Here is a 24,544-nt window from a genome sequence, read left to right on the forward strand (position 1 = left end):
CGAATCGAAAAAAAAACTCAACATTCATTTGGGGGTGAGCAAAATGGAAATTAAGGGCGATTTTTGAGTGAAAATTTTTTCGCGAATACAATACTTCCTTTTTTGTAAAAGGAAGTAAAAAGAGTACAAAAATTAATAAATAATCCAAAATGCTCATTTGAAACTCCTGTTTATCACATACATGTTTCTTCAACAGCACAATAAATGAAAAATACAAGATTAGTTACTTTTAAAAAAGGTTACGATCTGTTTTTGCATTGCATGTTATTGCACTACGACGAACGTCTGTATCATTTGATGCCACAGCCACTCTTTTTGAGCAATTTTTATCAGCCCAGTCTATGTGTGGAAAAATTTGTAGATCTGCATCTTCTCTTGAGTTATTCTAATTAAGTTCTTCAATGATGTGTCTCAAATCTCCTATGAAAAGTATTGCAGATTGCTTCTTCATTAACTGTTAAACCACTAGCAATAGCTGAAAATGTAGCATTTTTGACATTTCTTCTATTTCCTTGCGTGCTAGTTACTGTAAATTTTCCTTATTTGATACTGAAGACCAGAATTTTTCTACCTGCATAGGTACTAGTGTTTTTCTGTCAATTACAGCAATGTTTGTTCTGCCCTTAGTTGATTCTCTTCTCATCTTTTCGAATTATTTCACGACATGCTGCAAATAACTATCGAACACAGGATGAAGTTCATGAAAAGAGCATACAGGAATGAATCCGTGCAGAACATTGATGATAACTTCGCCAAAAGTTTTCTTTATTTTGCGGACTTGTGACATGAAATATATAACGAGGGCAGTTTTTATCGGGGACACTTTGCTAAATAAAAAATGTTCTGGGAACGGATATTTCTGCAATCTAGCTTGGTAGGTGAATCACCACCGCCAGGGGCGTGCACGGGGGGGGGGGGGAAATAAGAGAAACCAGTTTGCCCTGGCCTGAGCCTGAAGGGGGCCTATTATTTTTAAAACTAGGGATGAAATATGTGCTTAAACAATATGGAAGGGCGGCCGAAACATTTGTGGGCATTTGTGACGGGCCCCAAATTTTCTGTGCACGCCCCTGACCATCACATAGTGTGTTCGTTGGAAACAAGTCATGAGCTACAATATTTTTAATGCATTCTCCCCTTTCTTTCGCTATTTCCATGTCTCTGTACCCTTGTTAAAGTTGATTCTTCCCCATTAGCTTAGAAGTGATATTTTATGAAGAACTGTGTGCCTCAAATCATGGCAGGTTGACTTTGGAAAGTAAATCAGACAATTTTTGAAACAAAATGTATCCAGTCTAAACTGGCGGTACTGTTCTGATCAATGATTCATGATGCTGAGAAGGCGAATCTTGACACTACCATTCACAAGTTGTTTAGTGAGAAAGCTGTAAAGTTGCTCTGTTTCAGAAATATCATAGGGATTTACATGTTGATGGATAAAATCAACAAGTCTTTTGACATTTTCATCAAAATACTGGCTACGATTGCCTATAAAAATAAGGATGCGGGACACTCTCACAGTGATCCATTAAATGAGAACTAGTAAGACCACGAAACACATTGCATATCATTAAAATTTCATGATTCTCTAAATGCCACTCGGCAACATACTTTTTCTCGTCTGCTCTGCAATTTCTCCGGCACTTTTCTGTGACCGTTGAATCGTTTGTTCCAATTTCATCTCTGGCTTCACAGCATTGAATTTTAACAACAAATTTACCTTGAATGAATTTTTCTTACAGGTAGGGACACTCATTTTCTAGCGCCCTTATTCTCTCTACGTACCATGTTTCATATAGTAGATAACTATGCAATCAAATACACGAAAGACTGGAAAGAGTAATTCAACAGTTTGAACGTATAATTTGTAATTTTCTTCGCGATCAGCAATAATCAAGTGTTTTACAAGTGATACCAGTGAACGAAACACTTCCCAACACTTGCACAGTTCTGATTTGTCACTACATCCTTTAACAAAAACTCAATCTCTGTTTTCAAGCTTTCAATATTTGTGCGTTGCGATTGAATCATTATTTGACTTTTTTCCTCATCCATTGAGCCAAGAGCATCCTGAACCGTCTTTACTCGCTTAGCAGAACTCCTCTTGTAGTCTAAAATCAACATCTTATAATGATTTTCTCAAGATTATCAATGATTTTCTGCAGTCTTCACAGCCTCTTGTGAGCTAAAAGCAGCAGCAAGTACTTTTGGAGATAAATGACTAAAAAAAAACCAACAAAGGGTCATTCTTTCTTTTGGAAGCACAGAAAAGAATCCTTTCATTATACGTTGTTACGAGAAATAGTTTTGTTTCATTTATAAAAACCAATGCATTTTCATCTACATGGAGCATTAAGCATCAACTCTTTTATTTCTGAAAGAATAAATGAGTTTAACAGAGACTTTAATATTTCATTTGCCTTTTTAAACAGTTCAAATTTTGAGGATAGATGTTGCGCAGACTGTGTATTGGTTTCTCGCTCATACTTTCGAATATAAGAGCTTATACAGTTTGGATGTGCATATGAATTCGCTGCAGAAACATTCATATCGCTGGTTAAGATCTGCTACTCTGTCAAAAACTTCGTCTTGATTTGGACCTCCTTCAGTACTTTCTGATTTTTCTAAAATATTGTTTTCACTTTCAAAATAACTTGTCTGTCCATTTTTTTCTACCATTTTTTTTTAGCGTTCTTCCTTTCGTGTATTTCTTATAGCACTAGTTGCTGCAATGACACACTATATTTTCTTGCCGCGTTTTTCAATATTGCGTCTTTGCGTATTTCAGCAGCTTCCCGAACTCGTTTTTGCTCGAAGAACATAATTTTTCTCTTGATTCCTTTTGACAAACTACATATTCGTTTGTTAAAACTGTCTTCAAGATGTCTTCAATTGCCTACCAAAACTTTCTGAACTCAGTTTAGAAATATCAGCCATTGCTAAAATAGTTATTGTCACAGAAAAACATGAAACAAAAAGTTTTTGGAACTGTGGAACATTTTTACTCGAAAACAATTACTTTGATAGCAGACGATACATAACCTTAAACAGCGTGGACCGAGGGGGGGGGGGAATCCCTATAGCCACTGGTTTTAACATGAATGCAAATTTTAATACAGTAGCGTATGCATATGAAAGGGCTGTTTTGATCAAAAAATCCCCTTCATAAGGTATTTTTGATCAAAAAATCCCCTTCATAAGGTATTTTTGACCAAAAAATCTCCTTCAGAAGGTATTTTCAATCAAAGAATCCCCTTCAGAAGGTATTTTTTATCGAAAAAATCCATTCAGAAGGTTTTTTTTTATCAAAAAACCCCCCTTTAGAAGGTATTTTTGACCAAAAAAACCCCTACAGAAGATATTGCTGGCTACGCTGGTGACCTTGAAAAATATTGTTTTACATAAAAGGTTTTACACTTTAAAATCGTTTGGTTTTATTAAGAGTTATTAATTTTTGTACACTTTTAAGTAACTAGAATGTTAAACAAAAAAACGTTAGAGATACCTCACGTAAAAATTGTAGAAAAAGCCAGAGCGGTTTTTATGACATAACTATTACATTAATTGACTTTCTAAGGCCCAAAAATTTCAGTTCAAAACTAAAAATAAATTTATTGGTACGCACGTTGCGAAAAACGTAATGAGCAAGTGAACCAAAATGGCCGCTATCTTTGATGGCCTGTAAAATTATTTCGCGCAGGATTCAACATGTCTACCCAAGATATTCTCACATTAGAACACCTACAGATCAAGATTCTAAAGAGAAAATCTCTGGACCTAAAAATTTTTACGGGCATACCCATTGTGGGGCCTGGAATAATATGGCATCCCCTACCAGGACTACTAGTACTATTTCTTTCCCCAAGACGGAGGAGAAGTTCCCCTACCATTTGTACTGGTTATTTCCGAATTTTTAATTGTGTCACTTATATCCCTTTGCTTCTCACTGCCTCAAACGTAACATAGCGGAGTTCCAATAACTCAAACTCCGTTTCCTAAATTAAAAAAAAAAAAACTCATTCTTTTTATTGACTGCAGAGACAAAAGTGGCCGACTAATCACAGAAGCTGTGTACTACTTTGAATCTTAAAAATATTTCCAGATTCAAAGTAATTGTTTATTGTATCTTCGAAATGAATGTGAAAGAGTGGATAGTAGGAACCATAGAAAATGTTGGGACATAAATATGAAAAGATTTTTTCTTTTCTTTTTTCAAACCAAATATTTCTCTTTTTTCTCTTTTTACTGAACCAAAAAATAGATATGAATTATATAATGATTCTGGGAATTTCCAAAAATTAACTGCAATTACATAGAAATAGAGCCCTTGTTCGTCATAAAGTTCATGCAATAAAACAAGAATATAACAGATTTGAAGTCTTTGCATAGTATGTTCTGTGCAGCAATTGATACTTCTGTAACCGTTGAATTGCCTATTTATGTAATAAATAGCAAATACGTATTATCAAAAGTATTACCTGATCAAAGTCAATGGTGATGTTTTATACGCCTATCTGTAGATTTTTCTATGAATTCATGTGACGAGTGCTAATGTTTCTTTTCCTTTTCAAATTGAAACACAATTTGCTGTGATGAAATATCTAACCATACTCTTATTGCAGGGCTTTCCTGGAGTACCAGGATTGCGTGGAGAACCAGGACTAGTTGGATTCCCAGTAAGTTATCATTCGTTACATTGTAATTCTAAAGCTTGCAGTGCAGAAAATATTAATACATTCATGCAGCAAAACCTGTTTGTAATCATTAAGACTTTGAACAATACTCAAAATAATTTTTCTCTTCAATTTTTCATCAGGGACCTTCTGGAGTGCCAGGAGCACCTGGACTACCAGGAAGTAAAGGTGAAAAAGTAAGTGTAGTGTTTATTTTGTCTTGTTTATTTTAATAATTTAAAAAAGATCTGCTGTCTTATTAAATTTCTTGCAGTGTGTACATCATGTGTAAAAAAGTTCTTTGAAAATCAAAAGAAAGGCAAAACTGTAAATCAAATAATCTAGAACGTTGAAATTAAGTGTATGGACATGCTATAATTCGGTTATATGCACTGTGTGATATCTATATAAAAACTTGTTTTTTTTTAATTTATTTTTTTTAATAGCAAGTAAGATTCGCTGTGGAAGGATTTTTAAGTTGCTTCGTATATTAATAGTCCGTAAAAAAAGTTAATATTTAAACAAAGTACTTTTGTACTTAACTGCAAATATGATAGAAAAAATATCGTTTTAAAGTTTTCTTCCAGATGAGGGCATCGATGTTTTTAATCTGAAGTTGTGAAATTTGATTTTGGATTGCCATAAAATTTAATCTTGCTAGTATTAGCTTCCACTTATTACCAAGAAATTCGAGCGTTATAAACAGAACTACAAATATATATTTTAGCTCAGCTCTGAGAAAAGTCCTGTAAACGATTTGTCAATAAACCCTCCTGTTATTGCTGCTCTGTCCTACAGTACTAAATAAAAATTAAATAATATTTTCTTTATTACAATAAACTGTCGTTCAGAAAATATAACTGTTAAAAAAAAGTAATTGTAGAATATATCATTGTGCACAAAATTTGAAACATTGTTGAAGTTAGAGTTGCAAACAAAATTTTGCTATTTTCAGTTTCAGAAATAGGAAATATTCATCACTAGTTAATATTTTTTTTGCTGTTACAACTCTAACTGCTTAGTAGATCACGTTAAATTGTTTCAAAATTTACTTAAAGAAATTAATGTATTGAAAATTTTCAAAAAATTTTAACTAAAATACCTTTAAAGTTAAAAGAAGGAGAACAATTTTTTTTGTTTCAATAATTTTTGACATCATGCATTTGATAAATAAAATATTTTAAAGATATTTATAAAATTTGAAATCGATCTATTATATTTTCTATTGATTATATTTCATATTGAGTACAATTTATGCATCAAAGGCTTGAAAATTTAACAATAATTTTTTTAATCAACAGATTAGATGCTCAACAGTAAAACGCGTAGTAAAAATGTTTAACTTTGTGTAGAAGATATAAAACATTAAAAAACAGACATTAAAAAAAGGAAACAAAGCAAACACTGTATTCTTAATATGCATAAACCTTTTGAATTTCAAGTAATGTTCTATCCTATTAATAAACCTTTGTTTGACTCTAGCGCATATTATTCTTTTCCTTCAAAAGTTTTATAAGATAAACTTCCAAAGCTTAATACAAAACTCTATTCCACGTATTTCAAATGTGGAGCTATGGGAAAAATTAATTATTCATTTCAAAGATAAACATCAATTCATTTGTACGGTACTGATTACTGCGATTTAAAGGGGGAAAAAAGTATATAATTCATGAACAAACCATTTTTTGTCTGTATAACAGTCTTTACGTATAAAAAACTTTAAAGATTCTTTCAAATTTTGAATACGTAAGGTATCATAAATTGATTATATTTTATTAGGGTGATCAAGGAGAGCAAGGAATACCTGGTGCCGTTGCCCAAGCTGGAGATCAGGTAAATATCTTTATGAAAAATATTAGATAGTCTATGCTTAGTTCATCGAGCCTTAACAGTGTGAATCAACAAAAGGGTTAAAATGCTTTTGGTGCAAATCACCATAAAGTGATATTTTTTTTCGATTGCAGAGTATTTTAAATTTTTGCGTCAGACAAATACTATCGACTCCTATTCGCCGTGTTTGGAAGTTCTTTAGAAATACTTTCCAATTTGTTCATGCACTTGCGCTGCAATATAAGTTATTTCAGTACATCGAGTTGACTGTAGTTACTTGAATCTAGTTTTACTGGTCAACTGACAGAGGGCATTCGAGTTGAGTTTTATGATGCTGAATTAATACTTAACTGGAAGCAATTCTATACTTATCAATTTGAAGAGCAAATAAATTAATAAAACTCTCAAGTAATATGGTCAGTAACAATGTATCTTAATAAAACTAATTCTAAATAACAATGTAGAAAAAAGGATGACTTTCCAAAACTTTAAGGAAAATGGCGCTAATGATTGCATATTGAAAAGCTTTTTCTTGCGCATGAGCAGTGCAATCGGCGTCATTCTAAAGTAACTGTTTCTCGGGGAAAAGTGCATTAAAACGTAGCTCTCAAATTCCTGTCGTCGAAGGACGGAGCAAAGAATTAACATTAAAATTTGCTTCAAATTGGTCAAGACAGCTGCAGAAGCATACAAAATGCTGAAACAAGTTTACTTGAACTTTTGAATGGTTTAAACACTTTCGGGACTGTCGCAAAAGCGTCGATGATGATCCACACGCAGGTCGGCCGCAGTCCGTACGCACACTGGAAGTAATTGAAAAAATTCGCATTATGATGACAACAAGAATTGAAGAGCTGTGTTTTACTGCGCCTTTCCACGATAACCACTTACTTCAGAATGGCGCCGATTGCACTGCGCATGCGCAAGAAAATGCTCATCAATATGCAATCATTAGCGCCATCTTCCGGCTTTTCGTTCTCTTACAGTTACGTCAGTTCTGGAAATTAACAGCCGGACCTTGTATAATATTTCCCATATGATCATTTCTACAATGTCATTGGGAAACTTTTCAGTATTTTGTGCTAATCCGAGGAACTTTTGTTTCAGGGAAACCCTGGTCCTCCTGGACCGCCTGGAGAGAATGGAAATGATGGAAAAAAGGTAAATAAAAAGCTTAACTTTCCTTTTAAGAAGATTGAATACTCTCAAGCACTTGCCTAAGCAACTGTTTATTTGATTTGCAAAGTCACAGTTTAAAAAAGTTTGCACGAGTAGAGCCGTGGTTTACTATTTGAAAAGATGATGCACTTAATAGCTACAATTCACCTTGCGTTTCGTATCTGGTCAGTTAAATTAGCAACAGTCCATGGTGGTTATGGTTTAGGAATGATAATGGATTTGCTATCTATGATTACCCCCAAGCGTGATTGACGGGAGCACAATATGACGAACGTAGATAAAAAAAATAGGACAATCTATAGAGCACATTAGGTGACATAATTAATGTAGAGATAAGAGCCCCTACAACAGTAATCAAGAATGGCATCACTGCCTGCTTTACACTCAGCTCTAGTTGCTCACTTTTAAAACGAATATGTTGTAAAAGTGAGCTGAGATTATAAACAGATTTCACTTGATTTGGTCGTAAGAAATTTGTCAGACCGTAACTCCTGTCTACGCCGAAGGGCAGATAGTCTTCACACTTTCGATTTGCCTCCTTTTATTCAACATACGTCCAAAACTGACGTCAGGACAAAAGCTGCTCTTACCAGTCATCCCTACAAAGCAAATCACCATTCAGACTTCTCATGAACTCTTGCTTGACAACACTAAAGTCATAGATGGCAGTAATTATTCTAGTGTTAGCAGGACCGTCCACATTTTTGGAACTTCAGGAACCCAAAACTAATTAATGGTGTAGATGCAGTTTGAGGCATATCAGCCAACAACCATGCAATAAATTCGGAAGACTTCACCTACTACAGCAAAACATGTGATAGCAATCTCGCCTCCATGAGACAGAATCTATCAATGACTCCTGCTGCCATCTTTAATGCCCAGTTGAATACATTCGTGTTAAGTCTGTAATATTGCCAAATAAAGAAAGAAAATAAATTGCTTTTAAATAAAAAAACCGCCTTCAAAAAACACCAAGGAACTAAAAAGCAAAAAATAACCCATTACACTTACATACTATTTCCTACCCACAAATAGAAATGAATTTTTTTTACAATTCCAGTACAAAAATCAACTAAACTAAACACCCAATTATAAAATAAACACTGATTTTAATTACTATACGATGAATTATTTTAAATACCTAATTAATTATATAGGATCTCTTAATTTTTAATAACCTTTTGAAGTCGGGGCCTCCTATTAACTACTACCTAACGTAACTGACAACCCACCGATCCTGAATTAAACACTAACTTAACTAAACACGAAATTGGTCTTTAAAACTAAACCTACTCAGTTACGTTATGTAGTTGTTCATAGGAGGAACCGACTTCAAAAGGTTATTAAAAATTAAGAGATTGTATATAAATAGTTAGATATTTAAAATAATTCAATCGTATAGTAATTTAAATCAGTGTTTATTTTATAACTCGGTGTTTAGTTTAGTTGATTTTTGTACTGAAATTGTTAAATAAATTTCATTTCTATGTTTGGGTAGGAAATAGAATGTAAGTGTAATCAGTTATTTCTTGCTTTTTAGTTCCTGGGTATTTTTTTAAGGCGGTTTTTTTTTTATTTAAAAGTAATTTATTTTTTGCTTTTTAGTGGTGTAAATAACACGGCGAGCGTCTCGGAGACTTCCGACAACTGTGAAGAAAGGCTTTTTCAAATGCGTAACTATGTACAAAAAAAAAATTGTCTTCATCATTTGTTCAACTTTATAAAAATTTGCAAAAAAAAAAAAAAAAAAAAACGAAATCGTTTTAAGTTTAAATTTGTAAAATTGTAAATTTTAGAAGTGTAATATTGTAAATTGTATTTTATGTTTCGCAATTAGTGTCATGCAACTCGTGTTAAAAGTCGCATGTTTCTTCACATGGCCCCACTATAGATGAAGATTAAAAATTCCACTAGAATGAATTTTATGCTTGCATCAGAGAATCCTTAATTCAAAATTTTCATTATCATTAGTCTTAATAATATATATTTTTAGTACTTTCTTTAACTATGGGTAAAGAAAGCATAAACCTTTGTTTTATGGACTTTGTTTATCAATGGGTTTTATATTTAATCGTTTGTGAGGAAATTGCATGAAATTTATTGTTTTACCCTTAACTTTTCCCTAAAGAACAAATAGGATAAATCAAAGATTTGGAACCTTAGTTAGACCACCCCTAAACAAAACCACCACTAAACAAAAAAAAGCATAAAAACCGGTTCACTAAGTGAGACGATATACAAAGTTAATAAAGTACAAATCGATTTAAATGTGAGTATGATATTTGAAGAGTTCCATCAATTTCATCAAACCTGAACTTGATTGACATTAGACCGCCGAGGAACTATGCTGTTTCAAACATGAAAAGACTTTTCCTTATCGGTACAGGCAGGGGCGTGCACAGAAATTTTGGAGCTCATCACAAATGACTTTTCCGGGCCCCTCTCCATATTGTTTACCCCTATATTTCACCGTTAGTTACAAAAATATTGGGCCCCCTCCAGGCTCGGGCCCGGACCAACAGGTGTCCCTCCCCCCTCCCTGTGCACGCCCCTGTGTACAGGTATCTTCGAGTATTTATGGAAAATTGTACAAAGGAAAAACAAATCCGACGAGTTCAGAACCTCCTCCTTTTTTTTGAAGTCTGCTAATTAATATAACCCTAATTTCAAATTGAACTGGCGGCATCGTGAAATAGTAAATCCAGAATATTGGTCAAACTTCAGAAATCATACACAGTTATAATGTATATTATTAAAGAATATAAATTAAATCGTGGGGGAGGGGTGTTCTGTATTCAATTCCTCCTCAATTGAATACTAAATATATTTAAAAATTGGAATATTAAGTAAAAAACTGTATATTTTAGTACCTAAATAAAGTTATTTATTAGTAAATAAAATATTAAGGTAATTGATAGGGCTCGACCGATGACATTTTTTGGCCGATGGGCCGATGCCGATTGTTGGCCGATTGTTCAAAGATGGCCGATGGCCGATGGCCGATTGTTTTCCTCCAAATGGCCGATTGCCGATGGCCGATGGCCGATGCCGTTGGCCGATGGCAAAAAAAAAAAAAAAACATAGAAATAAATTGATAACAATGTCAGGGATTTAAAGAATGATTGATTTATTTCACTTTACTTCCTTTCTACGAATAAGGAATTGTAATCACAAAAAAAAAAAAAAAAAATCAGATTTCGATCTAAGTTTCTGTTTTACGACCACCCAATTGAAACTTCACAAGTTTTTTTGGCACATTTGTACATGCATATGTACCTAAGAACATATAGATGATCGAAATATCCATTTTGAACGCCTCCTTAGTTAATTATCGTAAATTCTCTTGTGACGTCTTCATGCGCGTAAACTTGCGTCACTCAAAAACGTTATGAAATCGTAAGTTGAAAACTCATACGAGGGCAAGTTGCATAAAACCTTACCCTGAGTAGTTCACATTACCGAAGTACATCTATCTACAAAATAGTCACCTTGAACGACTATGCACTTCTGCCAACGTTCGTATATAGTACAGTAAAAATAGGGGTCGGACCCAAACATCCAAAAAAAAAAAAAAAAAGCTAAACCTGGTGCAAATTGTTTATTACCCTCCCAATAAGAACAGGTAAAAAGTCCCACCCCATTGTGCGTCGGGTTTTGGAATGGGGGGTATCTAAAAATTGCTGTTTTGGGTATTTTTCCAGAATTTTTAGAGTAAATTTAAAGTGAGAATATTATGTTATACTAAATTTAAAAGCATGAAATTAAAAGTGTTTGACCCCCAAGAGAGATGACATAACTCACCAATGCTACAGAGCCCCCCTATCCCCGTAAAACGAAGCTGTACCCCCCCCCCCAACCCCTCCATACATTTCATATTTAAACATTATTTTATGCTAAGTTAAAGTTAGAAATCAAGTGTGTCCATCCTCCAAGAGCGATGGTGAACCTCCTCTCAAAGCTACAGAACCCACCCCTCCGCCAAATAAAATAAATCCTCATCCCCCCCCCTCTTTATTTCAAGTAGAAGTATTATTTCATGCAAATCTAAAATGCATTAAATCAGGACTGTCCACCCCATAAGAACAGTAGCTCACCTCCGAAAACGAAATTATATACTAAAATATTATGCTTCCCCCCCACCCCCTCTGATGGTGCATATTTGATTAAATGGCCAGAAAAATTACGCTGAACTGTTTTTTGCTTTCAAATGATTTTTCCTAAGCTTGTAACAAAAAGTCTTCGTTATCAAGGTGTTTTTTGGAATCTAGATCCTCAGCAAAATCGTTATTGTTGCAGCTATGTCTAACACAGTTTGTGCATATAATTGAGCACTTCAGTCCACTTTCAGACTTTTCAAACATTCACTATATCCAATGAACCCCTCAGAGCAAGCACAAGATTTGAGATGCAGAAAGTCTTCTAGAGCAGAAGGCTTGACTGTTGTAATAGGATGCAGATTATATTTCTGTGGTGCTTTCTTTGTACCCATCAAAAATGACACTAGCTTTCCCATACTTACAAGTGACCTATACACTGCATTGCTGGCATATTTCCTTGAAGCTTACAGATCATTACCAAAAATATGGTCAAGCAGGTATCTTCCATCTATTACATATGAGGCAGTGAGAAGCAAAGGAATGTAAGTGGCAAAATTAAAAATTTGAAGATAACCAGTACAAATAGTTGGTGAACCTTTCCTCTATCTTGGGGCAAGAGATGGTACTAGTACACCTGGTAGTTGCTGCGATACAGCATAATTTTAAAAAGAAAATCAATGAAAGACTACCTATGATCTTATCTTTAAACGCGTTTTATTCAAAACTCGAAAATGTCCACTTACATCCCTTTGCTTCTCACTGCCTCATATATGACACCAACTGTTCGTTCTGTGATGGTGGATGAACCTTTTGCTTCAGATAATAGCACTTTAACGATACAGGATTTTTTTCCTTCTGAAACCAGATTCATCGAATACTGGTGGAGGATCAGCGCATAACTCGTACCAGAAGTTTTTAGCAATTTGTTATTTCATCTTTACTGTTCATACCATTCGGTGTAAAAGATGGTTTGATCTTACACATCTTTACAGATAGTAATCGTAACAGAAGCTAAAGACGTAACTGCTTACCTCCTTTACAAAAAAATGCCACAAAATTGTTTGCCTTCAATATCCTTTGATGTTACTACCCGTACGTTAAAGATCTCATCGCAACTCACCTTATCATCAGCGAGCAATACCCCTACCAACTTGAGAGAGAAGAAACTTCTGGTGTCTTTAGAAATGGATTGTGATTTCCAAACTGGGAGGCAAAAAGGTGTAAATACTTAGCATTCTATTGTTGTATTGCTCATTGCTCTCATCAAGACTTGTTCTATCGTTGAATCACTACAGGTTCTAGACCACCTGAATTTGTCACTGCGTTAGATCGTTGGATAGCTGATGTCTTAGCTGATGTTTGATGTGAGAATTTTTTTTTATCGCATAATGTACTGAAAAGTTTCAGATGTGTTGCAAGTATATGTCCGCATATTTAGCATAATTCACATAACCAGCTGCGTAAAAGGGAGGTAGCTTGATGTTTGCAAATGAGAACCCCCTCCGACATAGAGGGTGCAGAATTGTAGCATTGCCCGTCTCACTATTGGCAATTTCGGTTTGTCCCACCTTTCAGTGATGGCAAAAGGTTCTGGAAAAGTTGAAGTAAGTTAATCAAGAAGAACCAGGGAAACTTTGGTCAATTTGGACTTTTATTATGCTGCACAGGAATTTTGTTTCCAGCGCTCTAAACAGTTTAATAACTCCAGTCGCAAATAATTTGGTTACTGAGCTCGCTTAGATCTTTTAGAATTATCCTTCTGACATTACCATATCATTGTGTGGCATTTTGTACTTCGACTTCTTGTTTTTTCGTGAACTTCGCTGCAATAGTTGATTTTAAAATGTAAATTCAGGGTCCCCCCCCCCAAAGCGATGGCGCACCCCTTAAGTGTGACGAAGTACCCATCCAGAATAAAAGCCCTCAAAAAGGAAAGAAATACCCCTTGAAAAAACTGCCTTAAAAATTTCAATGACGCAAAGCTGCTCCATGGACCACCCCCTCCCATACCCCCTCCGCCTGTGCACTCCTGTTAATTAGAGAGAGTTTATTATTTTACTATTATAGAGTGGTTTCTGCGAGGTTTGAGATTTTTTTTTAAGTAATAGAAATTATTTTTATTTAAATAGAGGATTATTTCGTCCCCCCTCCCTTCCCCCCAAAACCCGACGCGCAAAGTGCTGGGACTTTTTACCCCTTCTTGCTGGAAGGGTAAGAAGTAATTTGCAACAGGTTTCACCTTTTTTTTTGGATGTTTGGGTTTGGCCATTTTTTGGCCTAATTTTACTGTACTAATAGCTTTTAGAAGGACTCCTGGAAGACATTTATCGCAACCTCTTGCGCTGCTGCTTTAACTTCATCGTGGGGAAGAAGGCGACTTTCATGTTGAGGATGCACGGTTCGATTGGTCAATACTCTGATATGACAAACAAATAACATAACGTTTTATCGGACTTAGCTCCGTGCGACTTGTACCTGTTCCCAGCAAAAAAAAAAAAACATTTGCATGGACGCCGCTTTCTTCCGTCAGGAGAAGGTAAAGCAGCATCACAGAACGTAGCGAAAAATGGCTTCCAGGAGTGTTTCCAAAAGTTACATGAACACCGGCAGAAGTACATAGTAGTTCAAGGGTAACCTTTTAAAGGTGGATGTGCTTCGGTAATGTGAACTATTCTGGGTAAGGTTTTATACAGCTTGTCCCCAAATTTTTGGATCGTACTACGTACAATCTGTATAGGGTGTAGTTATACTTCTCCTTTTTTGACTGCTGTCCCACACAGCCACTTACATCTATTAGATATCTATTAACATTTAGGAAATGATCTATAAGATGTCCAAAAATATCTCATAGATATCTATTAGAGCATCAAATGTCACCATCTTTTACATCTATTACATGTCTAATAGATCTCTAAATATCCAGTAATTCGACATTATTTAGACATTCTTAGATGTTAAATGGATATAATATACCAAATTAAGATATCTTATAGTCATCTAATAAATATTTCTAGACCTACTATAGATATCCAAATATCTAATATTTGTACTTTATTTAGACATTCGTAGACGTTGAATAGAGGTAATATACCAAATTAAGATATCTTATAGACATCTAATAAATATTTCTAGTCCTACTATAGATATCCAAATATCTAATATTTGTACTTTATTTAGACATTCGTAGACGTTGAATAGAGGTAATATGTCAAATTTAGAGATCTAATAGACATCTAAAAAATATTACTAGACGCCTTATAGATATTTAAATATCCAGTTGTTGAACCTTATTTAGACATTGAAGAGATATGGAAAATTTAGAGATTTACTAAAATTTCTATTAAATATTAGTTTAGAAATCCATAAATATCTCTCAATTTAACCTTACTTAGATATCTCTCAATTTCAATGGATATTAACTTGTTTGAAGCGATATTTGAGCATGTTCATCTTCTGAAAAACCAAGTATTTTAATTGTTGTCAAGTATTTTAAATTCACAGAATTTTGGTATTTTAACCAATTTTAAATAGAGGCGATTCTGCAAGTATTTGTATGAATTCAACAGTAATGTTGAATGAGCACTATTTGTTGTAAGGAGGATTGATCGTATACTTTGGTAGAAGTAATAACAGAATCTTTTTTTAAAAAATACTAAGAAATTTTAATAATGTACTCAAAAAGATAAAATAACTTTTCTGAATCTTCAATATATTTATTAAACTGTATTTATGGCAAAAAAAATAAAAAATGCCTTATCTTCTTGCCAGATACTCCAGGCTCATCTTTTCTAAATAAAATTATTACTTTTTGCATATTTGAACACGTGATACAGGGTATTTGCGTTCTGTGCTCGTTCGACTCTTTCATGAGTCCTGTACAAATTTATTCCTAACTTACTGGAGCAACCTCCATTTCCGTTCAGGATCACCAGATAGGTTGGCACTTAAAAAATAAAGAGTGCGTAATTTGCGATTTTTATTTGAGACTCATAATTATGAAAATTAAAGTTCTCAGCAATTTATTTTAAACTGGAAAGAAAACGTCCAAAACACCGAAAATATAGTGACCGTTTTTTATTTGACAATATATGTAAAAGATAAAAGTGAAATCACAAAAAAATAGTTATGACAGCATTAGTTTCGAATGGTATAGCTTGAGCTTCACACAATTACTCTACATATTAATAGTATAACTCAAATAACTACAAAAAAATATGTTTTAGGATTTTTTTATTTAACAGAATGTATGTTATGTATGTTACAAAATGAGGGAGCTTGAGGGGGTTACTACAACATCTGGCTTTGGCTTGCCGCAGCCAGTTTTTTACAACGAGTTCGGCATCAAGCTCGGTCTTCTCAGGGAAGGATTTCTGTCTAACTGCACCTAAAAAAACGTGGAAAAAAATTTCACTGTAGCATCCTTTGCAAAAGAATTTTAAATATGTAATCAGCTTCACAGGAATCAAAGTGATCAAGGGAGGAAAAATAAAATATTTTTTTCTCACAAAAAATATAAGAAATAGGACATTCCCTAGAAGCATACTTCCTTTTAGTCACATTTGCAGCCTTTACATTAAAAAAATCATTTTGAAAGATTAAATGATAGATATGAATAAAAAAATCAAAGTTAAAATATATATTTATATAAATATAAGAAAAGTACAAGATGTTTTTCTTGATTTGAAAAATGATATAGGGGAAACAGAAGCGTTTTCAGCCCAGTCTTAACCAAAAACTTATTATGAAAAATACAATTTCTAAAGTTTCACATGAGTAATTTTTGGAATAAAGAACACTTTAATTGCTGAAGTGTTTTAACATTACTTGAGGACCTTACATTGTAAGATTGATATTAACAGAAAGAGTGCAGTTCTTCTGATTTTCTCTTAACGGCATACCTCAATCTAACTTACAGTTTCACATCTAAGCCTGATCAAGACACATTCCAACAGACATCAATAAATTTCAATTTACAAACAACGTAGGCCAAAGTCGATTTCTGATACTTCAGCATGCTAGATAGGGTCATGTATAAACTGGGCATATCAGTGAAAATTTAAGTTAACCTATTTTTTTTTTTAAATAAAACTCCAAATTGTGTGACATTTTGTGCGCAACAGATGCCTATGCTCTTCGCCACCTAATATTGGTGAGGAGCATAACTTATGAATTAGGACTGCAAATGTCTGAAGTTGAAGCTGTCTCTTAATTGCTTTCTGGTAAATAATATATTTTATAACTTTATCAAATCTGATCTTCCATGTCTGATACAATTTAGAGGCTAAATTAAAATTTCAAAAGTTCTGTTTTGATTATGATAGTAAAAGCATAGTAGCGCTAACTATGCTTTTGAGTAAGAATCCCAGACAACTTTTTTAATTTAAAGATTAGAAAGACCTCCCTAAAAGCACCTCTCCTCTAGCAACATGGCAAAAAAAAAAACCTTTTTTGCATGTATGAAATACTATACCAACAGCTTAATTGTTTATAATATTCTATACTTCAAACTGTGTGTTAAGAGATTGCAGAATGGAGAATTTAAAAATGTGTTAAAGTTTAAAATTAAAATTAATAATAATAATAAAAAATAAATATTATGAAAGAATAAAACCCTCACAAATTTCTTTTCTTCAGATTATAAAGTATTTTCCAGAGATGTTTTAACAAAATGTTTAAATTACCCGATCCCATTTTAAAATATCCCTCATAGCATGAAAAGTATTTTTTGTTTCTATAAAACCTTAATTTAATAATTTTCCCCCCACAAAGTTGTTGAATTCTTAGCATAATACATTTATTGTTTTATAGATTTTCCATATTTTAATTGCCTTACACGCAAATATTCATTCAACATTGACTGATAAATAAAAAAAGATAAATTTATTTTCTCACAACATGCAACTAGCATTTTTTATAATCGCAGAAATAAAAATTGTCACTTTGAAAAATTTCATCAGGATGTAAAATCCGAATGGAATAAGATGCTGAAATACAGTCGAACCTCCATTTATCGAACTTCCACATATCGAAATTTTCTATACATCGAAATCCCAGCAAATTTCTATGTTCATTACATAGAAATATTGTGTCTATATATCGAAAATTTTTTCGAGACATTCGTAGATTTTTTTTCAATTTTAGGCTGTTTGTCTCAAAAAAAAAAAAAAAAAAAAAAAAAATGAAAAATTAGGGAAGAACATTATGTTTACTGAAGGTTGCTACGGAACTGGAGTTGAGGGCTGTGTAAATAGGTCGCTGTTCCATTCTGGAGTTCTTAAATTCCCTCAAGTTTATTTCAGATCTAAGTCGTTATCGTTAACACTATAAAATCAATTTCAAGTTATCCCTTTAATCTGTTGATTATCATTCCTTGTCTTTTTGGTTTCAGTACAAATCATCCAAGTTAAGTAGATTGATTTTTTACTTACCGAAACTGTGTTATAAGAGACCTTGAAATTATGTAAATCAAGGAATGTGCTATCATCTGAAAAATTATATTTTGGTACTGGGATTTTAAACTATTCATATTAGCTGAGACTTGTTGATTCTCTTAGAAGGCTTAATCTGCTTTGCGCCCAGAGTTCGGGGATCTTTAAATCAGTTCCTGATCTTGTAAAAATGATCGCTTATATAAATCTAAATTATTTTTGAGCTATAATAATCATTTTAAACACTAGCATAAAAATAATTATTTTTTACTTAATAAGATAGTTTTAAGCACTATGTCATGCCTCATGCTCTTGAACGCTCGACTGTGAAATGCGGAGCAAAATAACTTTTTTTGCAGAGCTACGGAGTTTTGCAATCTCACTGCTTCATATGGAAGTTCAACATTTAATTCAGCTAAAGTATGAAAACAATAAAAATTAAGTATAACATTGATGGAATTGTTGGTGAACGTGATGAAAATTATGTATGAAAGAACCTAACTAAACACCTAAGAGAATTACTAAAAGTAGGTATCAGCAAACTTAAAAAATACTGAATATTTCACGTTTGTTGAAAATCTTTGATCGAAAGAAGACATACTTTGTTTTAAGTAAAATTTAGAAGTGATAGTTTAATAGCATAATCCAGCCTTCACATTCCCCATAAATAGTGAAAAAAATAATAATTTGGCGAGTTTTCCTCAAAGCAAAAATCCTGATTTGTCAACACCTACTTGTAGCATTCCCCACACAAATTGTAGGATTTATTACTTCCAAACAAGGTTAGGTTTATAAACATGACGGAAATACAATACCGGTTTAAACTAAAAAACTCCAATCGTTCAAATTTGCTTGTGAACAAAAGCTTACTGAAAAAACATACAAATTATAAACAGCAAAAGCTGTCATAAATCCTGCTGAAATTTTAAATGAGTAATTGGCTGGTCTAAACTTGATAAGAATTAAAAGTAAAATAAATGACAAGTTTAAAATCTGATTTTCAATGCATACTCAAAAATTTTTGTGTTTTCCTCCCTTTTCTTCTTTAAAAATTCAAGCTAGCATATATTTTTGACATAGCCCAAATGCATTAATTTGGCTTACATGCTAAGTGGAATGTATACATAAGATTTTCAAAAAGAGCTAACCACATCAAGTGCATGATATTCTTTTTTAATGTTATTTTCACAATTATTTACTATCTAGTCAGTCCAATTAACTTAAAAGTATTTATAATTAATGCACTTATCTAAAAAAAAACAATCATTTTCACCTCTAACTGCTTTTTGTCAAATATTAAATATATTTAAGTATTATCTATGCTGACCTATTTGACCCCTAAAAGTAAATTGAAAATGAATATTTACCTTGAAAGCAAATAAGAGGGGAAGTAATTATTCTGCTGCTGAATACTTGATATAAAGCCATTCAATAAAACTTGGGAAATATGATAGGTTGCGGTTACTAAGATATGGTAAACATTTTTGACTAGAGGTGCAAGAGTTTACACTATGAAAGACTGTTACTAGTCAAAAACCTGATAACCCAGCTTTAAAAAAATCCTATTTATGAAGTTTATTAATAAAAATAAAAATGTTGTACTCAAAACTCACATTATTTCTTGATGTCAGCTGCCATATATCCTTATACACTCTTTGACAGGCAGCTATAAAAAAAACATAAGAATAAACGACAGGACATGCTATATTTGCTAATACATTTAACCAGAGCTCTAAGTAAAGTCAACAAACAAGAATACTATTTTGAAATTGTCGACTAAAATTGTTTTATGGAAATATAACCGGTTTTAAAATTGGGGACAAATATTATTAATGGAGCTAATATTTTGAATAATAAAAACAAGTTATTGCTAGAAGCTAAACTAAGTTACAGTTAAGCTATATATGCAAAACAGTTTTTTTAATTTGAATTCCGAAATAAAGCCATATGAAACACATGAAATCATCTGGCAATCTACAGGCAAAAAAGAAATTATTCAAGCAAACTTTGTTTCGATAAAGGTAAAAAATCCTACAATAATTATCAGAATAATCATTTTGCACAGGTATATTTCAAGCCTTGTGTTAAAACACAAAAGTTATTTTTTTCCCTTTTTTTTTTGTATAGAGATCTCAAAGAAATGTTTTTAAATTTTAAACCATTTCTTTAAACAGCTTCTCAAAATAGTTAACAATAATCAGTGCAAATGTAAATCATGCTGTGCAACAAACATGTCTAGAAAGATGGCATCAAATTTATAGAGCTCGTAGAACATTTTCAGTGTTGAAGAGCAAGATATTTTCGAAAAAAGGAGGAAAAAGTAGAATTAATACTTGATTACAAAACCAAGGACAAAATCAAAACAATTAAAAAGTGAACACATAAGTATGTTATATGTGCACTGCATCTTACTTGAAGTTTTGCTACGAGAAAACTACATACATTTATAAAAATCAGAATGCCCCGAAGGGAGGTATTAGTCAAAATTCCATATTCAGCAAATTTTAGCTGATGATTTGGCAAATCTGGAGATATAATTGCAAGTTTTTAAATACCCAAATATTCCTTGCAATTAATTGTAGTGGGGAAAGGGACACATGGGAACAATTTTTTTGCATTTCTTTATTTTTCAAAAAAATATTATCAATTTCGCAGCACCAAAATATCTCCAAGATTAAATAGGTAGCCTTTTCTTTGTGACATGGACTTTTTAAAAAAATGTCTTTAATTGCTTACATGTGCCCTTTTTGGGGAGAACATATAAACAGACCTCGGACACACATGAACATGATTAAAAAATACAGAACATGCATCATATTTTAAAGAACAATATAACGATTTGCAATAATGAAGTTTGACTAAATAATTTAAAATATGTTTTCCCAAGTAAAAGAAAAAGATGAAATTACATAAAACAGCTGCTCAAACAAAGAAGTTTCGACCAGAGAAACATAAATCTCATTGTTCCAAATGTTTGTCCAAGAGATCAAATACTGGGACTGCTATTATTTAAGATTTTTTCAAGATTAATGTTATGTAAAACATGCCATGTTCACAAGTCTCCCCCCTCCAAGTGTTAATAAACGTATTTCACCAGTCTGTAAAATTTGAAGTTCCTATCAGAAAACTAAGAGGGTCCCTGATAACAATAATGGCAACTTTTACTTCATACAAAATTTATACTGAACGAAATATACACCAATATTTTGAAAATTGGGATTGAAGACAGGAGTCTGGTAAAGAAAACACATTCATTTGAAATGCTTATAATCAATATTTCACAAAAGATCATACATTTAATTTACTGCATTTTAATTTGATGTAAAATATTCCTTCAATGAGAAGAACAAATAGTATATTTGTAGTTATTCTGTCTAGAAGTTTTTACTAAAAAAAAAGGTACAATTGATCCAGGTTTCAGGCTTCAGGGCAGCCGTGAGCTAAAACAAGCCACTTGTCGGTTTAATCGCAGGGCCCCCGTCCCCCCCATTTAGCTTGTTAAATTTGTCTACTGCGATTCCAAGCCGGGCCCCTTCAAAGGAGGGGTCGCTAGTTTCCGACTAAGCTGACATGGAATCTCGTCGGCACTGCCAGGGTGGTAAAATGGATAAATTTACCAGGTATTTAGGAAAAGACTAAAGAGGAATACAATTCGCAACGAATTAACAAAATTATGAATTTTATTTAATATATAGATTGAAGCAAAGCTAACGCTTTAGTGATACACTGAATATTCAGTACACTGCCTATTCAGCAGACAAACTGAATATTCAAAATACAAAAGAGTCTTAAAAGTTTTGAGTTCTGCTCTACTTGAGGTGCTTAATGTTTTTAGTTACATTTTTAGTTAGAATGAAATGATTTTCATTAACATCTGAAAATTGAAATATTTTGCTACGTTGTAATCCGAGGAAGCATGAGCCCCAACTACATCTGATTTTCGAGACTCTACGGTACTTAAAATAAGTTTAACAGAGTAAAATTTAAAGTAGAATTTTAACAAAATATACAATAGGAGGTCAGGGCTACAAAATTCTTAAAAATTTTAACATGCCCTGCTGGGCATATTTGTCAAAAAAAAAAAAAAAAAAAATGTCGGAATACAAATTTTAAATGCCCAGTTTTTTTTATAATTTTATAATAATAAAAATATTTGAATTTGTGGTATAGCATTAATCAGACAAAAAATTACACCTGGGTCAAGAACTGTTTCAACATAAAACATAAAATAAAAGTTAGAATAAATAGTAGGGATTCCCCTACTATTTATTCTAACTTTTATTTTATGTGGGGCAAAGCGAAATGGTTAAGATGACTGAGTTTTTTCAAAATGAACAAATAGGAAATTTGTTTTGAAAATTACAATATATAAAGAAATAATATTACACATAAAATAACACTTGCGTTAAAACATTCTTTGTTATTATTGGCAGTAAAATTTAGCCTTCGAGAAAAAGTATAAGTTTTTCACGTTTTTTTTATGGGACAAAGTGAAAAATGAAATATTTTCTATTTGATTGTGAGAAAGTTTTTCGAACAAAATAATAATCAAATAAATAATAATTCACTAAATGAAAAGATAATGAAACAATAAACTAATAAATAAATTAATTTATTAATTGATACAAAAAAAATAAATTGAGTGAATAAAATAGAGAGCGAACGCATAAGAAAATAAGTGAAAGAGTGAATTAATAAGTGAATTATTAAATTAAGGAAAAATTAGTTAATTGAAGAATACGTAAGTGATTTGGTAAATGATTGAATAAGTAAACGAAATGAATTATTTCACTTGCCCCGCATGCACTTGACTAATTGTGAAAAATATTAAAAATACAAATGAGCTGAATATTAAATAAATACTGTACAGAATATTCGGAGTTCCCAATTACACTTATTGATTTGCTTTTGTTTTAGGAATGATATTCATTTTATTTGCATTAAGTAATCAACTATTGACATAAAGAAAGGATTCAATGCCAACACAACGTAAAAAAAAAAAAACGACTAAGGTATATTTGAGATAGGAGTTTGAAACTTTATTTTGGTCGTTTAAGACATCGACAGTCGATCGAATTAAAACATACGGTTTGATAAAATCTGTCAAATAAAAATTGTTACCATCTGTATGAATAATTTAGAATATATGCATACAGGCTGGCTTAAATAAACATCAAGTTTAAAAAGCTTAACATTGAGCTTGAAACATGTGCTACGCTACAAAGAAATGCTTTGACGCGAAACGTGATAGTAAAAAATATAAACACCCGTGCATTCTTCTGAATTACAATTGAAATAAAATTGCATTTGAATAAATATTAAACTGATAAATACCTTTTCTCTGCTGTTCTAACGTGCAGCTTACTTCGTCAATCCATCATGGCTCCCTGCTTCGTTTTCTTCTCAGTCTTTGGCGCCGAACCGTAGACTACGTACTACCGCGCATGCGCTGGGTGTCCGGATTGAACCAAGTATCCATCAAACAAGCGTTTGCAAGAGTAGTTTACGGTGGTTTCGCCCAACTTGCTGAAAGTCTGCCGCAAACCAGAAATACCTACAAGGGGGGGGTGATAAAAAAACTCCTAGTGGAAAGGATTTTTTGATCAAAAATACCTTCTGGTTGAGTTTTTTTTATTTTTTGATTAAAAATACCTTCTGAAGGGGATTTTTTGATCAAAACCACCTTCTGGAGGGGAGGGGTTGATCAAAATACCTTTTGAAGGGGAACTTTTGATCACAAATACCTTCTAAAGGCGGTTTTTTGATTAAAACAGCTCTCTCATATGCATAAACTAATGTTATAGAATTTGCATTTATGTTAAAACCAATGTCTCTGGGGGGTGTTTTCACCCCCAACCCCCCCCCCCCCCTTCGCTGCGCCACTGATATGTATACATAGTCGAAAAGAAGTCAAAAAAATTAAATTGCAAAACTTTTTGCACATGTTTTAACTTGGTTGAAAATAGTAACATCTAATAGATATTAAAAATAGCTAAATCTAAATTTGATCTAACATTTTACATCGATTAGATATTGAAAAAGTCTATGTCTAACTTTCGTCTAAGTTTAAACATCTAATAGATATCTATAATTAGTACAGGATATCCAGGACTTTTATTAGACATTCTTGAGACTTTTCCAACTTTTATAGATCAATTAGATCTAATTTAGATGTCTAATAGATATAAGTGGCTGTATGGGGTATGATGGAAGACAAAGAACAACAGCTATAAAATTAAAAAAAATAAAAAGAAAATAAAAAGAAAAAGAAGAAGAAAAACAAAGAGGCTGTTTGATAACCAACTGATTTGTTTTGTTTTTTTTTTAAATTGAACAT

The 24,544-nt window shown here is 32.7% G+C and overlaps 1 protein-coding gene and 1 long non-coding RNA gene across 2 annotated transcripts in view; one reads left to right on the top strand and one right to left on the bottom strand.

Moving 5' to 3' along the window:
• The window catches only part of LOC129218903 (collagen alpha-3(IX) chain-like), a 266,021-nt gene that overhangs the window by 218,551 nt on the left and 22,926 nt on the right, over window positions 1-24,544 (top strand). The window contains exons 22-25 of the mRNA XM_054853223.1: window positions 4,623-4,676; window positions 4,817-4,870; window positions 6,453-6,506; window positions 7,611-7,664. Coding sequence (XP_054709198.1) covers window positions 4,623-4,676; window positions 4,817-4,870; window positions 6,453-6,506; window positions 7,611-7,664 — 216 coding nt within the window. The remainder of the gene's footprint in view (window positions 1-4,622; window positions 4,677-4,816; window positions 4,871-6,452; window positions 6,507-7,610; window positions 7,665-24,544) is intronic.
• On the bottom strand, window positions 16,009-23,688 carry LOC129218139 (uncharacterized). The gene is made up of 3 exons (XR_008580292.1): window positions 23,542-23,688; window positions 19,821-19,873; window positions 16,009-16,163 (listed from the first exon to the last, which is right to left on the bottom strand). It is a non-coding gene; the product is annotated as an uncharacterized LOC129218139 (long non-coding RNA).

Source organism: Uloborus diversus, chromosome 3 (assembly GCF_026930045.1).
Source record: "Uloborus diversus isolate 005 chromosome 3, Udiv.v.3.1, whole genome shotgun sequence".
NCBI classification, from domain to species: Eukaryota; Metazoa; Arthropoda; class Arachnida; order Araneae; family Uloboridae; genus Uloborus; species Uloborus diversus.